The 15,422-nt window shown below is 66.4% G+C and overlaps 1 protein-coding gene across 6 annotated transcripts in view; it reads right to left on the reverse strand.

The window, feature by feature from the left end:
- Positions 1–15,422, reverse strand: part of AK8 (adenylate kinase 8) — a 66,517-nt gene that overhangs the window by 49,680 nt on the left and 1,415 nt on the right. For 4 of the 6 annotated variants that reach the window (XM_036022408.1, XM_036022407.1, XM_036022406.1 and 1 more), the window contains exons 2-5: positions 13,867–13,951; positions 8,706–8,755; positions 5,803–5,916; positions 3,611–3,679 (exon numbers count right to left, since the gene is read on the reverse strand). In XM_036022408.1, coding sequence (XP_035878301.1) covers positions 3,611–3,679; positions 5,803–5,916; positions 8,706–8,755; positions 13,867–13,951 — 318 coding nt within the window. Of the gene's footprint in view, positions 1–3,610; positions 3,680–5,802; positions 5,917–8,697; positions 8,756–13,866; positions 13,952–15,422 lie in introns of those variants that run through there. The other 2 variants (XM_036022410.1, XM_036022409.1) reach the window with 2 other exon arrangements.

Here is a 15,422-nt window from a genome sequence, read left to right on the forward strand (position 1 = left end):
GCAGGAGCGAGCTCGCGGGCAGCGGACGCCGCGATGTCCTGCTGGGGGACCTGGGGGCCCTTCTCTCTCCTGAGAGCGGCGGGAAGCGGGAGGCGTTCCCCTTCCGCCAGAGGCAGGAGGCTGAATCCCCAGGGAGTGGCTCTGCACCCCTGAGACGTGGGCGATACTCGGGGGACACTCTGGGCCAGCCCCCGAGGCACAGCTGTCCCTCTGTCTTCCCCCCGCCCCCGGAGGCTGCCTCACCTGGTCACTGTCCCTCTGGCGCCGCCTCAGGGTGTCTGGGTCCCGGCCACCAGAAAGCACATGCCCGCCACCTGTGTCCCTTCTCTCCCCACCCAACGGCCTCTTCCCTCCGGCTCGGGTCCTGGGGGGAGCTGGGACCCCAATCCACGTCTTCCTACACTCGCTCTTAACCCCACTTCCGGAGGGCGGGCCCCATGAGGTTGCCCAGGAAAACCCAACCTCGCCAGCTGTTGGAGGGGGGACGTGCGGAGGGCTGGCTGTCGGTGCAGAAGGAGAATTCCTCGGGGCAGACGCCGGCGAAGCCCACGTGTAAAAGACATGCCCAGTGCACGTTTGCTCTCGCATGCTGACCAGTGCTCCCATCTACGGTGAGCACGGCAGGTCGCCGGGTGTCCGTGTTTAAAACTGGGGGAGTTAATGTGCCACGGACTGCGACAAAACTCGCCCACTCTCATCTCCACAACTCTTCCAAGTCCTACGGGCTGACACACTGAGCCAGATGGGAGGCCCCGGTGCCCCACTCACCAGCTGGGTGGCCGTTCCCTCACCGGCGAAGCGGGAGCCGCGCTGACGCCGCCCACCCGGGACGTGCTCGGGCTGGACGGGCCGACACCCAGGGAGGGCGGGCACCCTGTCTGGGGGAGCCCGGCGCCTCGGGGCGGTCGAGGCCCCGTGTCTCCCTGGCCCGGTGACCGCCCCACGCTCCCGCGGCTACCTGAGCGCCACCACGGAGCTCCGGACGCAGACGAGGGGCCGCTGCCCTCTGCTGGGCGCCCCCGCAGGGCATCCGGCTCCCGGGAGCGGCCTCTGCTGCGGCCTCTGCAAGAGGGGCCGTGCTTTCCTCGGGCCGTGAAAGCAGCGTGCACACATGTCCTCCACTGCTGGGTGACAGTCATCCCACCCTCGGGGGCAGGACACACCACGTCCACGGCCGAGGTCAGACGGCTGCTCGCTCCGCTCTGCTCCGGCCTCGCGGGGCGGCCGCTGCGGTCGGCGGGCTGCGCCCTCACCTGAGGCCGCACTGAGGAGAGCTGCGTCAGCCCACGCAGGTGCGTGGGAAAGGCTCTGGCTGCTCACGGGCTGGGGGCTGCCCCCGGTCCACCCCCGTCCCCCGGCGGCCCACCCCCACCACCGGCTTCTCCACCTCGGCGGCTGATACCCTCAGGCTGGGAGGGGGGAGCTCTCTCTCTGGTCTGCTGGGGCACAGTCCCTCCCCACCCCTAACAATACACCACTCTTAAATAAATAAAAAGAAAAACGCTTCTCTGTGTATCAAACACTCTTTTTACAAGGGAGTGCAACACCAGCCACCCTCAGGGAAGGGACAGGGACAGCTGGGGACAGGAGTCCAGGGGGACTGGGGGACCCTCTGACTTTTGAGCCGTGGGAACGTGCTGCAGGCAGGAACTAGACCCCCTCCACTCTGAGGGGGGCCCTCCGGCGGCCACGGGACACAGGACCGGGGCGGGGCGGGGCAGGGCGCCGGGCTGGGCACCCAGGAAAGGAGGGAGTGCTTAGTAAGTCAGACGAGCAGCACGCAAACACAAAGACTCAGAACCCCTGGGGTACAGAGCCTCCCCCCCCCCCCCCCGTACTTCCTGCCCCGAGTCTTAGCCCCCCTTTGCCCTCGTGGGCCGCGCTGAAGGACTTGCACTCTCAGACTCCAAGAGCGCGGCTGTCCTGTCCCCGAGAAAGGCCACCGGGTCCCCGCCAGGCAGAGCCCCCCTCCTCCCTCCGACAGGCCCATGCCAAGTGCCGGTCTCCGGTTCTCTGATGCGTTTGACGGTCACTTCAAAGAAGTTCTTCAAAGAGATTGCGTTACACCGAGAAGGGGGAAATCAGCATTAACCAGAGAGCCCTGACGGGTTATGAATGCACGACTGTTCCCTGAGCACCATCCCCTGCATCTCTGCTGTGCTCTAAATTACCCACCCTGGTCCCCGCGCCGCTGAATAACAATAATTACCATATAAATGAATATGCATATGTGTCACCTTCCCCCCTAAAAGCAAGAAGGCCTGTTTACTCCGGATGAGGCTTTGTCTCGCGCGTGAGCCGCTGCGGCGAGGGGGCGAGGGGAGGAGCGGGCTCCCACGCCCCCCGCAGCTCCCCAGAAACCCGCAACAGAGGGAGGGGCGGTTTCCTCGCTCCGCAGGCGGCGACGGTGCGGGCTGGACCAGAACCAGAGCTGTGAGGCCGCGGGAAGGGGGACCCCTGCCCAGAGGGACAGGCGAGCGTGGGCAAGACCAGGACGCTGCGCCCCAAACCAGGGGCGACCACGGTCCCACCGCACAGTGCCGGCGTGGGGGTTACATGGCAAAGGCCCTCAGGCCCCTGTCGCTGTCCGTCCGGTGGCCATCACTGCCTCCCCACAGGGGACGCCCGCCCGTGGGCCACATGCCAGGCCGGGGCCCCAGGCTTCCCTTGTCAGGCCGGTGGCCCCGTCGCCAAAACAGTAACGAGAAGGACAATTCCCGTCATTCTGGACATCGACGTAAGTGGCACAGAGTCGGCCAAGGGTGGGTTACGCTGCCCGATACGGCTGCAGAGGGCACTACAGTGATGACGGCCACCTGTGCTTCTGGAAACCCGCGGCCTGGGCACCAGCGGTGCCCAGGACCCCGCCCCCCTGCCCTCCTCCCTCCCCCCGGGGTTCGGTTAGTTTGCTAGAGCGGCTCCGGACTCAGAGAAACGCTCCGCTTACTAGGCCCCAGGTTCGCTGTGAAGTGTGTGAAGTGGCATCACTGAGGAAACAGCCAGGGCAGCGGCGCGAGGGGAGGGGCGCCTGGGGAGGGCGTGGAGCCCCTGTGCCTGCCGAGGGCCGCTCTCCCGGCCGCTCCACAGCCGACCGGCCCGGAGGTGCTCCCAGCCCCGGCCCGCCGCGCCCCACGGAGGCCCCGCTGCAGACCACGCCGGAGCACGTCCTCGGCCGGCGGCCACAGGCCCGACCTCCAAGAGGGCACTGGAGGGGACCAGCAGATGGAGGGGGGGTCTGGGGTACCCCCTGCTCCTCCAGGTCCAGGGCGTCCAGCTCCCCGAACTGTCGGTTGCCGTAGCCCCCCACGCCGCCCCCGCCCCTGCCGCTGTCCTCGCACTGACAGCCCCCCCCCCGGGGCCCCCGGGACGAGCCAGCTCTGTCCCACAAACGCCCCGGCGGACACCCCAGGTTCCATCCTCTCGTGTCCCCTCCCTCCCTCCAGGGCTTGTCCGTCACACCCTCCTCTGCAGGCCTCCGGTCACCTTCCCTCCGGGACAGGGACACACGCCGCTCAGCCTCCCCCCTCCCCCCACCTCCAGCGACAGCACCCCGCCGCCCGGGAGCCCCGGCTGACACGACGCAGGGCCGCCTCCCTGCGGGGCCGCTCACCCGCTGCACGCAGTCCTCTTCGCTCAGGCGCTCCTCCATCAGCCGGATGAACAGCGTGCTGGGCACGGACTGCGGGACAGAGATGAGCAGGGTGAGGCCCGAGCCTGGGCGCCAGGCCCCAAGGGCGCAGCGCTGGCGGGCCGGTGGGCTCAGTGAGAGCCGAGGGCCCAGCCCCGACGACGCCGTTTCCCCGGGGTCCCTGACCCCAACGCCCCTCCCCCTCCCCGAGCTCCTTCCCTGAGCTCCCTCCCCTCAGGCTACCTCTTAACGGCCCCCTGTGTCCACACCAGCCTCCGTGCTCCCGCTCACCTGTGCTCCCACCACCCAGGTGCATCTCCCCAGGCCCACCCAGGTGCACCTCCCAGTTCCCTCTGGGACCCCGCTCCAAGCCCTGCCACCTGCGGGCAGCCCTCCTGACCCACCGGGGACCGCACCTGGACGCAGACAGAAACCGGCGCTCACTCCTGCACCTGGCACCCAGGGTCCCAGAGCCTGTCCCCGCCCCCCCCCCACGCCAGTCTGCCAAGACCCTTCTCCCTCCCCTGACAGCACCCCTTCGGGAGGCAGCATTCACACAGGCCGCGGGGCGTGGGGACACAGGGGGTGCAGGGGTGCGGGGGAGAGGGGCAGCAGTCTGCACAGCAAGGCACGCTGGCGACTCTGAGTGGACCCTTCTGGGGTGCCCCCCCGCACTGCCCCTGCCCCCCAGGCCGCCCTGATGCCACGCCAGCTTCAACAGGTCACAAGGCTGCGGAGCCCTGCCAAACTGCCTCCGCGGGAATGGGGCCTCCTCCCGGGGCCCTGCCACGCTCTCCCGCCCCAGTCCCAAGGCCTGGCTTTCGGGGAGGACCAGAGACAAACGGACAGAGCCCAGCGGAGCCCCTCACCCTGCCGACTGGTGACAAAGGGACACCCAGCCTGCTTCCGTGCCGTCAGGGCGGCACTGGCCGCGTGGGCTCCAGCGTGGGCCTCTCCTGCCCGGCCCGCCCAGCGCCAGCTGTGCAGAACCCCAGGGGCAGCCCTGGAGGCGGCCAGCCCCACAGCCCGAGCAGCACACTGCTGGTCAGAGGCAGGGGGGCCGAGGGTCAGGCCCTGGCCGCTCTGTGCCCAGGGCACCTCCCAGGCCTCCTCCCAGCCGGGGCCTCCTCACGGGGGGGTGGGGAGAGACTCGGGCCAGAGCAGTTGCACCACCAGGCCCCGGTCTCAGACCCCGGCGTCCCTGTGTCCCCTCTGGGCGATGCCGGCTGGGGCGTCACAGGCACTTTCATCTACAGCGCGAACACCTGTCGGAGCAGAGCCGGGGCTGGGAGAGCAGAGGCCGGTCCGTCCGTCTGACTCCCCCCCCCCCGCCCCCCGACGGCTCTCCTGGGGCAGCACCGGACTGGAGTTCACTTCCGAGCGGAGCACCTGGCTGTTTCCGGGGCGCGCCCTGGGTGCCTAGGGAGCGCTTCACAAGCCACCGGGAAACGCCTCCCCGGAGAAGTCTGGGCCCACGGCAGCGGGCGAAGGGGGCTCTGTCCGAGCGAGCGCGGAGCCGGACGGACAGGGGACGTGGGGGACCGCGGGGCTGCTACTCGCAGAAAGGACTCCACACTCGCAGGCGATTTGGAGACGCCGCCCAGTGAGCGCCTGGCCCCGCCGGCCTGGCGGGCGCCACCTTCCCCAAGGCCGCTCGCCCCCTCCCTCCGCCCCGCGGCTCCAAACCCACCATTGCCTGCTCAGCCCCGCGCCCTGGCCTCTCGTCCCCCACCTCGGCTGCCGGCACAGAGCGCCCCCCCCCCACACACATACACAGGACACCCGTGAGAGCGCTTGGTGTGGTCTGAAATGTGCTGGTGATTAGCCTGATGACACCCAGGAGGGACCTCCTCCCACTCCCTCGGCTCCACAGAACTCCATAAACCCGACAGAAGCATCTTTATCCTGGAAATACGCCTGCCCCCACCACCCCGGAGAGTTAGTCTGTCTTCTGCAGAGGAGGAGATGGCCACGCCCACCAGGCCCAGCACCCGGGCGCCCGGGGGTCGGAGAGTTCGCCCCTTCCTCCGGTCACACCCGCCTGGACCTCCTTTTCCCCAGCAACCCCCTCAACACCCTCACTGCACCCAGCTAGCACGGGGAAGCCCACGGCACCGTGGGGGTGGGCCCTGGGAGCGCTGCCTGCCCCCTTCCCGCCCTCGGGCCAGGCCTACCTTCGTCGCCTGGTAATGCTTCCGGGCAGCGGCCGCCAGAGGGGAGTGCTCTTTTGCCATCAAGTTCTCCATGGTGAGGTGACTGCTGTTCAGGTGTTTGCGGAGCCACATCGCCTGCGGGAGGGACAGAGGACGGGACACTGGAGTACGGGCTGCGACGCAGGGCACTGGCCAGCGTGCCTGGGCGAGAGCAGCCGGGCCGCAGGGGAGCGGGACGGCTCCTGCCGGAAGGAGGCAGGCGCACAAGGCCTCACAGCTGGGGCCCTCCCTCCTCCGCCCGAGACCCACGGGGACCCCCACCCAGCGGCCCTGCAGCCGGCTACCCGGGGCACGGCCCTCTCGGCCTGCGGCCCACGAGCTGTGAACTCGGGGAAGCTGTACCAGGAAATGCAGGGAAAGGACCTAAATGCCGGTCACGGCCACAGTCGATCTGGACGTAATTTACTTTTTTATTTTTTAGAGAGGGAAGGGAGGGAGAAAGAGAGAGAGAGAGAGAAACATCAATGTGCGGTTGCTGGGGGTCATGGCCTGCAACCCAGGCATGTACCCTGAATGGGAATCGAACCTGCGACACTTTGGTTCGCAGCCCGCGCTCAATCCACTGAGCTACGCCAGCCAGGGCTTTGACGTTTTCTTAAAGGAGGGAGATGAACTATCAGGCTCCCTCACGGCCACCACACACACACGGGAAGAGTACATTTCAGGAATAACAGTGTCTGCGTCACAGCGGGATGGTCTCTGTGCCCAGCGGACCCTGCTGACCGTTCCGGCCGCAGCCCTGAGGGCCTCTGGGCAGGTAGGAGCCCCCACTCCCTCTGTCCCTCACTGGGACGAGTGGGCGGCGCGCTATCCGCCAACAGCCCTGTGGGGCCCTCTGTTTGCACGTGACCGTGTATCGTCTTAGTGTGAAGTTAGATGCTGCGTGTCCCAGACCAGGGGCGGTAGCGGACTCGCAAACCAGCTGAGCGCGGCCGGGCCCTGACCCCGCAGGAGGGTCGGGATTGGGGGAGACCAGAGGAGGTCTCCGCTCCCGAGTGGCCCAGGCTCCCTAAATCCCGCGCTGTGGTCCGAGAAGAGCCAGAGCGGGGCAGGGAGCGAGCGGGCCCAGCCTGCGGGCTGTCTCCATGGCCGAGGCCACTGGCCAGAGGCGTGTCCTCACCCCGGGCCCCTGGGCCTCGGACTCCGCTTCAGCATGGCCCCAGGGGGCCTGGTTGTGCAGAGACCACCGCCCCGGGTCCCAGGCTCAGCGCCATCTCAGGGGTGCTTCCCGGGGGCTCCGGGGCCTCCCCAGGAGATGCTGACGGGGCGCATCCGGAGGGGAGTCCGGGGGCCTGCCTTTCCTGTGCACCCTGGGAATGCTGTCCGCGACGATCAGGGCAGGGAGCCCCTGCGCTTGTAAGGGTCGGGGGGGTGTGCGGGAGGGACCGGAAGGTGACAGCCAGAGCCCACGGGACAAAGTGGAAAACGAGAGGGAGGCTGACAGGTGGGTAGGTGGATGGACAGGCGGGTGGATGGATAGGCCGGCGGACGGACAAACAGGTAGAGGCACAGAATAGCCGTGCCTGCTCGGAAGAGGAGGAGGTGTGCGTTATTTTGGGCACAGACTGGCCATCCTGAGAGCCAGTCGGGCAGGGAAACTGCCTGGCGCACCCTCCAGGCCCGGGAGGGGGGCTCGGGGATGACACAGGGCCGACACAGTCATTAAGGGACAGTGCACTGAGGCTAAGCAGGCTTTTTTTTTTTAAGATTTACTTGTTTATTTTTTAGAGAGAGGGGGAAGGAAGGGAGAAAGAGGGAAGAAACATCAATGTGTGAGAGAAACATTGATCAGCTGCCTCTCGTGCGCCCCCTACTGGGGACCTGGCCCACAGCCCAGGCATGTGCCCTGACTGGGAATCAAACCGGCAACCTTCCGGTTCCCAAGCCGGCACTCAGTCCACTGAGCCACACCAGCCAAGGCAAACAAGCTTTTCAAAGCCAGAAAAAGTGCCATCTCAGATGGTGAGAACTTGAACAAGGTTTCCGGCCCTTAAAAAAAGAAAAAGGAGCTTAAACATCGAAACCGCAGGCAGGACAGAGCACAGCAGCCTCAGGACAGAGGGGCGCGGCGCTCCCTGTGTCTTCCAGACTGCGTGTCTTTGAAGTGGAAAGGAGGCAGAGGTGGCAAAGCGACAGATTCCAGAAGAAATGAAGGGGGCTGAGTAGCCAGTACGCTTTTCTGATTGGTTGGGCTGGTTCATAGTTCAAGTTTTAGGAGCACGTCTGAAGGCTCCACACCCACTTCCTGGAAACGGGGGCGCTGTTTGGTCGGCACTCAAGGCCGCCCCAAGGACCGCACAAGGGGCAGGGACAGAGTCCCGTGGCCGCGGGGGCACCCTGGCAGCTCCGCCCTGGCTCGGGCGGGCAGTGCTCCTCTCTGGGGGGGGCGGGGGTTACATTTCTGGGTTGGTTTTTTGTTTGGGGTTTTTTTCTTTTTCTTGTTGTATTTTCTAGGTTTCCCACTATGAACACGCACAGCCTCCTTCAATAAGAAATGAGCTCGAGCCCCGCTGGTGCAGCTCAGTCGATTTCTCGCCGGCCTGAGAACCGAAGGGTCATCGGACAGATTCCCAGGCGGGGCACGTGCCTGGGTTGCAGGCCAGGTCCCCAGCAGGGGGACACATGAAAGGCAACCACACACCACACACTGATGTTTCTCTCCCTCTCTTTCTCCCTCCCTTCCCCTCTCTCTAAATAAATAAAAGTAAAATCTTTAGAAAGAAGAAGAAAGAAGCTCAGCAGCAGGCCAAGGGACAGAGGGAAAGGCCGGCTATGATGGCCGTTCCAGGAGGGCGGCCCCGCCCCAGCGGTGCGGGGTGGCGCGCCACAGGGTCACAACCCGGAGCAGGGCGAGACGCACTTACGATGGTGGTTTTCCCGGAGGCGGGCGGGCCGAGTATTATAATCCTGGGCACTGCGGGAGGGAAAGATTCCAAAGTCACGGCTCAGCACGACACAGCAGCCTGCCCCGCCCGCCGCCCTCGCGCTCCGGGAGGATTTACTCCCTCCCTCCCCAGATCTCATTTTCTGCATAAGACAGGGCCGTGACAGGGCCGTCCGTCACCCGCGGCTCGCGGGGCGCCCTCGCGGCATTGGGAGAGGTGAGCGCTCCCTGAGACGGTTTATGTCCCTGTCTCCGAGGGGACACGGACACGGCACCTCGTTTGCCGAACCAATAAATACCGGGGACAACCGAGGTTTCGAACACCGTAAAGCATTTTAAACAGGGACTCTGTCTCGGGGACAGGCTCCCAAATAAAGCCGTATTTTATGTAAATCGACCTTCAGAGCTTCTTTGTTTAATATTTACGCCCTCTTATTTAGCAAACTGCACTCCCGTCCCTTTGCAGGGGGAAACTATGGGGCAGGGCCTGCACGGCGTGGGCCGGGTCTGTAAGACCCCGGACGGGGGAGTCTCTGTCCCTGGCACAGGCGTCCCTGTGCTGGGAGAGACCCTGGCTGCCCGCTCCCCTGCGGGGGGCCTGGCCCAGCGGGTGCCTGCTGGGCTGCCTCACTGCCGGGTGGGGGGGTCACACTGGCCGCTGGGAAAGGCCAGCATCCTAGAAAGGGCGTGGGTGGTGTGTGCTTGGGTTAGGACGCAGGACAAGGCCGTGGCGCCTGGACAGAGGGCTCACTGACCACCGCCTTGATCGGGGCCCCGCCTCCACACGGTGGGGATCGAGGGGCCGGGGCCGGGGTTGGGGACGTTGCACACGCATGCCCTCCAGCTCCCCTGAGCCTCTGCCGTCACATGCAGAGCTCGTCCCTGCCGGGCCTCCGGGAGGGGTCTAGTCCAGGCAGAGGGCGGCCCTGCACGACCCCAGGTCTGGGAGGGACACCGAGAAGGGGCACCAGGGACCGTCTGGGCTGCAGCGGGAGGGTCGGCACCACACCCAGCCGGGCTGCCGGGTTCGTGGCCTTTGCCCAAAGGCACCACGCCGTCTCTTCTCCAGGGAAACTGTGGAGGCGGAGTTCAAGATCACTGAGATTCACTCCACAAACACTCCCTGGGCCCCTCTGCCCTGCTCCGCTCCGGGCCACATGCTGCCGAGAAAAGCCCGGTGGGCCAGGCCCCCGGGGACAGTCCCAGGCTAACACCAGCGGACGAGCCTGAGCCTGACAGGGACGGCCCCTCTGCCTGCATCCCACCACGGAGCTGCTCGCGCCCCAAGAACACGGCCGACGTCCAGCACTCCCCAGCCTCCCGCCGCCACGTGGTTCCCGTGGGTCGCCAACTCACCGCCCCAGAACACCGTGGGTCCTCAGCCCCAGCCGTGGGTGAGAGGCAGGTAACGTGCCCCTGGGGGCGGTGATGTGGGTCGAGGGTGTGGGGACAGGGAGGCAGGGACATGGGGAGCCCAGAGTGCCCGGCGCTGCCTGGCCGCCTGCCGCGACACCCTGCGACGCTCCTCTCCAAGGCAGGCTTGGCCGGCGTGTCCACGCTTGCTGAGGCCACAGGGCTCTGGGTCCCTCAAGTCCTCTAGGAAGGACCTGAAGGGCCATGACCCCCAAAGAGGGCGCTCGCTGGGGACCCAGGTCGCCCGGCAGCCCCGAACAATCCCCTCTCCCTTGATCTGGAGCCGCCTGCTTCCTCCAGAAGGTGTTTCCCACGTCCCTACCTTCGCAGCGGTCAGCTCCGCCCTCAGGACTGCCCTCCTCACCCCGCCCTGACTCTTGCCCCCCTGACTCTTGGGGGGCATCGCTGTCCCCCACCAAGTGGCAGGCTCCTCGACGGCAGGGCCGGACTGGGAGGAGCCACACACACCGGGACCTGCAGCGCCTCCTTCTCAGCTGTCCTCTCTGTCTGTGGTCACCCAGTGGCGTCACCTCTGTCGTTGCCAGGGCTGCCTCCCGACAGAGACGCCCTCTGCCACTTGGCATTCTCGGGGGCGAGCCACAGGGAGCGGTGGAATGCAGGGCCAGCGAGGCTCACAGGACCTACACAGGCAGGACCAGGCCCGGGGCCAGCGGCCGGGAGCAGTGAGAGCCCCACACCGTGCGGGGGACACAGCAGCGATGCGCTGGGCCCCAGACACCGCAGCCATGCCCAGAATGCCACTCACTGACTCGGGCCATGGGGCTGCCGCCACACATGCCACCCGGCCCCCGGGATCCAGGCCCGGCGGGGCCACCACCGAGAGCACCTGCCTGCCCTGACCAGCGACCTCAGAGCACCACCCGCTCCCTGCAGAGCCCTGGGCCCTCCCCCTGGATGAGCGCTGCCCCAGCAGGCAGAGACACTGCCGGCAGACAGAGTCTGGGAGTGAGGTGGCTTTGGGGACCGTGGTCGGGTGAGAGGATGAGGGGAGACCGGGGTTGGGGTGTCCGGGGAGGTTGGGGGGCGGTGTCCGAGCAGCGAGGAGCGCAGCAGCGGGTGGAAGGGCCTCCTGCATGAAGCAGAGAGCACGCAGGCCCTGGGGAGGAGGGCGCCTGGCAAAGCCAGAGGGAGGGCGGGGCTCGGGCACTCGGTCCGGCTCCTGCACCGGCTGCCACTGCCCCTCCAGCCAGACCTTAACCGCAGGGCCCCGCCCGGCGGGGCTCGGGACTGCGGAACCGGGGAGAAGGAACAGGCACCTGGGGGACGAGAGCGAGTGGGAGCAGGCTGCCCCCCGAGTGGCACGTCCCTCTTGCAGAGCGACAGGGTTCAAAGGCCGCAGGGAGCCCGCCCAGGCTCCCGCGACACCCGCGCTGCCGGGCGGCGTCCGCGGCCCCGCGGCTGCTCCCGCACGTTTATCTGATTAATTTCAGTTCCCTGAAATCTAACTCCGCCAAACGGCAGCCCTGCTCGCGAGTAATTATTTATAAACAGTGTCATAAAGGCGGCTCGACTGCCAAGCGTAATCAACTTCTTCAAACCACTTCAAAGGAAATCAAAACCCTCTCCATCCACAGATGCTTCTGAGGTTTAACTAGGAGCATGATTTAAAATTCACAAGAAAACCCTCGGCTACCGGGGCCCTAATGCACAGCTTTCCCGGACAAACGTTTGATGAGAAACGGAACGCGCCGTCGCCCGCGCTAATACTGCCCTGGGCTACTCTAAACGCTCGCTTTGTACCGAGTCCGCTCTCCTCGCGGGGCAGGGGCTGCCCGCCGCGTGCGGGCGGCTCCCCGCCCCGGGCCCCGGGTGCTCCCCCACGGGATGAGTCCGGAGCCCACCCACCACCCCCCACCAGCCACAGGCCACCCCACCCCCCACCCCCCACCGCCAGGCCCGGGGAGAAGGGAGTTGAGAGCCCGGCGTCCAGCTGCCACGCGGCGAGGGGGAGGCAGGAGGACCCGAGCTGCCGGCCCAGGGTGTGGAAAAGCTCGCTGGATGTCAGGGGGCCCCCCCCACCCCCCTGTCCTCTTCTAAAACAGCCCCCCCCCCGCACTTCCAGAAAACCGCAGATGCAGGGTGCTCTCCCCGCCTCCCCTCTGCCTCCCACATTCCTGCGTCACCCGTGGGCGGAGGCTGGGGCCTGGCAGGGAAGCCCACAAATGTCCCTCTCCTCCTCTTCACACACAAGCAGCTGAGCTGCCACCCGAGGTGTGGGGGCCAGTGACTCTGACGGCACCTGGGCAGAAACCTGGCCGACGCCCCTCGGGACAGGCAGGGGGCCGCCCCCTCTCCAGCTGCGCCGTGCGGGTCTGGACGCCGCGGCCCACCTGAGGGCAGCGGGGCAGGACGGAGGGGGCGATGCTGTCCCACGGCTCCCGGGGGCGGCACACAGGACCCCGTCCCAGCAGCAGAGGGCGTCACCGAGCTCTCTGAGCCGGGCTGTCCCTTTGCTTCGCCCTTCTGCCTCTCCTTCCCGGTCCCTCGGCCTCACTGGTGGCGACAGTGGGGCAGCCCCCGCACTGGGCCCGGCAGCCGTGCTCCGGGCCCCCCAGGGAGGAAGGGGGTCTGACGCCCACCCACAGAGCAGGTAAGCAAGTGCCCACCTGTGCGGACCGGAGACCGGAGGCCTTTCAGAGCAGTCTCCGAAGGGCACAGCGAGTCCCACCGGGACCTCGAGGAGGACAGCTGGACAAGGCGGTCCCCCCGGCCCCACGAGGTCATGGCTGCGCGTGCACCTGGGGCAGCTCACAGTCAACGCTGCTTCTCCACTCTGCCCAGCTGGAGGCCCGGGAAAGGGCACCGTTGGGCTCTTCGGCTGAGCTCTGCAAACCACCCCCAACCCCAGCCCCCCGTCCCCGCCCGCCGGTGCTCCGGGGGCAAGGCCAACACGGACACCACCGGGAGACCTGCGGGCAGAGCTCGAGGGCGAGGCCGGGTGCACCCACCCACCTGCAGGCCTGAGGTTCCCCCACCCCTCTCTTTTTTAAGCTGCTCAGCATCCTGTCTCATCTGAGGCCTCCGACCCCACCCCCGGGCACCTCAGGCCTCCGGCCCACAGGCAAGGCCGAGGGCGAGTCTCACGGGGGCTCCAGGGCCCCTTCAAAGCGGTGCCGCTCCATGAAAGAAACATCAAAGCCCCAGGAGCCCGGTCCTGCCGGCAGCTCACACGGGGCCGGGGCAGACGCCCCTCCTCCCCCGGCACACGGACTGAGGACCTGCCCGCCCCACTGCCCCACTCCCCGTGCTGAGCACTGGCCGGCCTGGGTCCGGCCCACCTGCACTCAGGCTAAGGCGTGGGGAGCGCCGGAGCTCGTTAGCGGGTGCCGGGAACGCGGCCGGCAGCAAAGCCCGAGCGCTGCCGTGCAGGTGGACCGGAAACCACATTTCCACCTGCCAGGCGATCACAGAGCTTAAACCCAACAGGCGCCCTCAGCCGGGGCGTGCGCAGGCATTAATAATTGATTCTGTGGGCCACTCCAAGGTTTTCCTCCCCATAACTCCGCGGGAGAATTTTTTAGCTGTGCTTCCCCTCAGATTAAGGCATTTTTCAATTAACCACCAGCCCAAATTGTCGAAACCTCTTCTTCCCACCCCGTTCTGACCGCCCTCCAGACACAGCAGCACAGAGCTGTTCACAGCCTTCCCGTCCCCCCGCCCCGTTCCTGCCCCCCCCCCGGGGGAGGGGGAGGGGCGAGAGCTCTCACCGTCGTCGTTGTTTCGCTGCAGGTGATCAATCATGAACGTGATGGGGTCTCGGGGCTGGTGGATCAGGAGTTGCTCCAGCATGTTCTGTGGGCGCAGGGCAGACACCCAGGTGGTTAACATCTGCAGGGCACCCAGGCCCCCCGGATCAGGTGGCCCAGCAACCTGTCGCCACGGACAACGGCTAGGAGGCCTGATCTCCCCGCTGTACCCCACCAACACGCCTTCCCCTTGGGACCCAGCCCCTGCCCCGGACGGCAGCTGCTGGGGGCCGCGTGAGCAGAGGCGTGGATGCAGAGGCTGCGGGGATGGCTGGGGAGGCCCGGAGGGACTGTGCCCCGGACCCAGTCAGTCCTGGGGCCTCTCCCCTGGCTCCCTCTGTGCTTCGCAGACCAGCCCTCTCTGTCCTCCCCGTGCACCTCTGACCCTGAGCAAAGGGGGCAACCCTCGTCCCCAGGGCTCGGTGCCAGCATACCTTCCTGACCAGTCACTGGGTAAATCCTGCCGCACCCTCCTGTAGCCCCCCGAGTGTCCCGCCATTGCCTCGCCCTGTCCCTGTGCCAGGGACAGTCACAGTAAGTGCCATTGCAGATGTCTGCCGGAGACACGGTCATTGCTACCCAAGTCCCTCTGCAGCGGGGCAGAATATTGACCAGCCGGATACCGGGGCAGTCCTGGGATGGCCTGGCCCTTGAACTCCACGGGGCAGAGCTTCCACGGTTCCAGGACAAACGGCACAGAGGTGAGCCTGCCCGCCGAGGGGAGCTGGGCAGGCGAACTAGGAGCCCCCTTCTGCCCCAGGGACAGGCAGAGGGCTTCCGCCCTTTGGGGCAGAGGGGTGTGGGTCGGTAAAAGGCACTGAGCTGGGAGAGGTCCTAGGCCTACTCCCAAACTCACCGGCAAGTCCTTCCCTGGGCCTCAGCTTCCCACCCCCTCCCCCCCAGCCCTGCCGGCGAACCGCTCGGCTGAATGGCCTCCCTGGTCATAGGTCACTGGCAAGGTGGCGTGAGTCAACATTCGACAGTTCACGGGCGAACAGGCTCAATGTCCCTTTTACATAGCTGCACATCTAATGTGTATTGGAGACACACATCAGACCTGATTGCAAGGACAGTGCTCGGGATGAGAAAGACTACATCGCTTCGGTTTGTGAAGGGGGGTTGACTTAAAGAAATGGTGACGTTAAACGGAAGCGTGCCAGCAGGTACGTGAACCCACACAGGCGACCCAGCTGCGGACAGTGGCGCGGAGGAACGGGCACGGACAGACACGGGCGGAGTCCCGCTCAGGCCCTGGTCCAGCTCGCACACAGCCTCGTGCCGCCCTCGCTGTCCTGGTTTTGACAACGTGCTGTCGTTAACTCAGACGCTATTACCGGGGGGCGAGGGAAAGGGCACAGCAGAACCTCACAGTTTGTAGCTTCCTGTGGGTCTAAAATTACTTTAAAAGTGGAAGCGGAGCCCTGGCTGGCGTAGCTCAGTGGATTGAGCCCAGGCTGCGAACCAAAGCATCACAGGTTCGATTCCCAGTCAGGGCACATGCCTGGGTTGCAGGCCAT

The sequence above is a fragment of the Phyllostomus discolor genome, chromosome 3 (assembly GCF_004126475.2).
Source record: "Phyllostomus discolor isolate MPI-MPIP mPhyDis1 chromosome 3, mPhyDis1.pri.v3, whole genome shotgun sequence".
In the NCBI taxonomy this organism is placed as follows: domain Eukaryota; kingdom Metazoa; phylum Chordata; class Mammalia; order Chiroptera; family Phyllostomidae; genus Phyllostomus; species Phyllostomus discolor.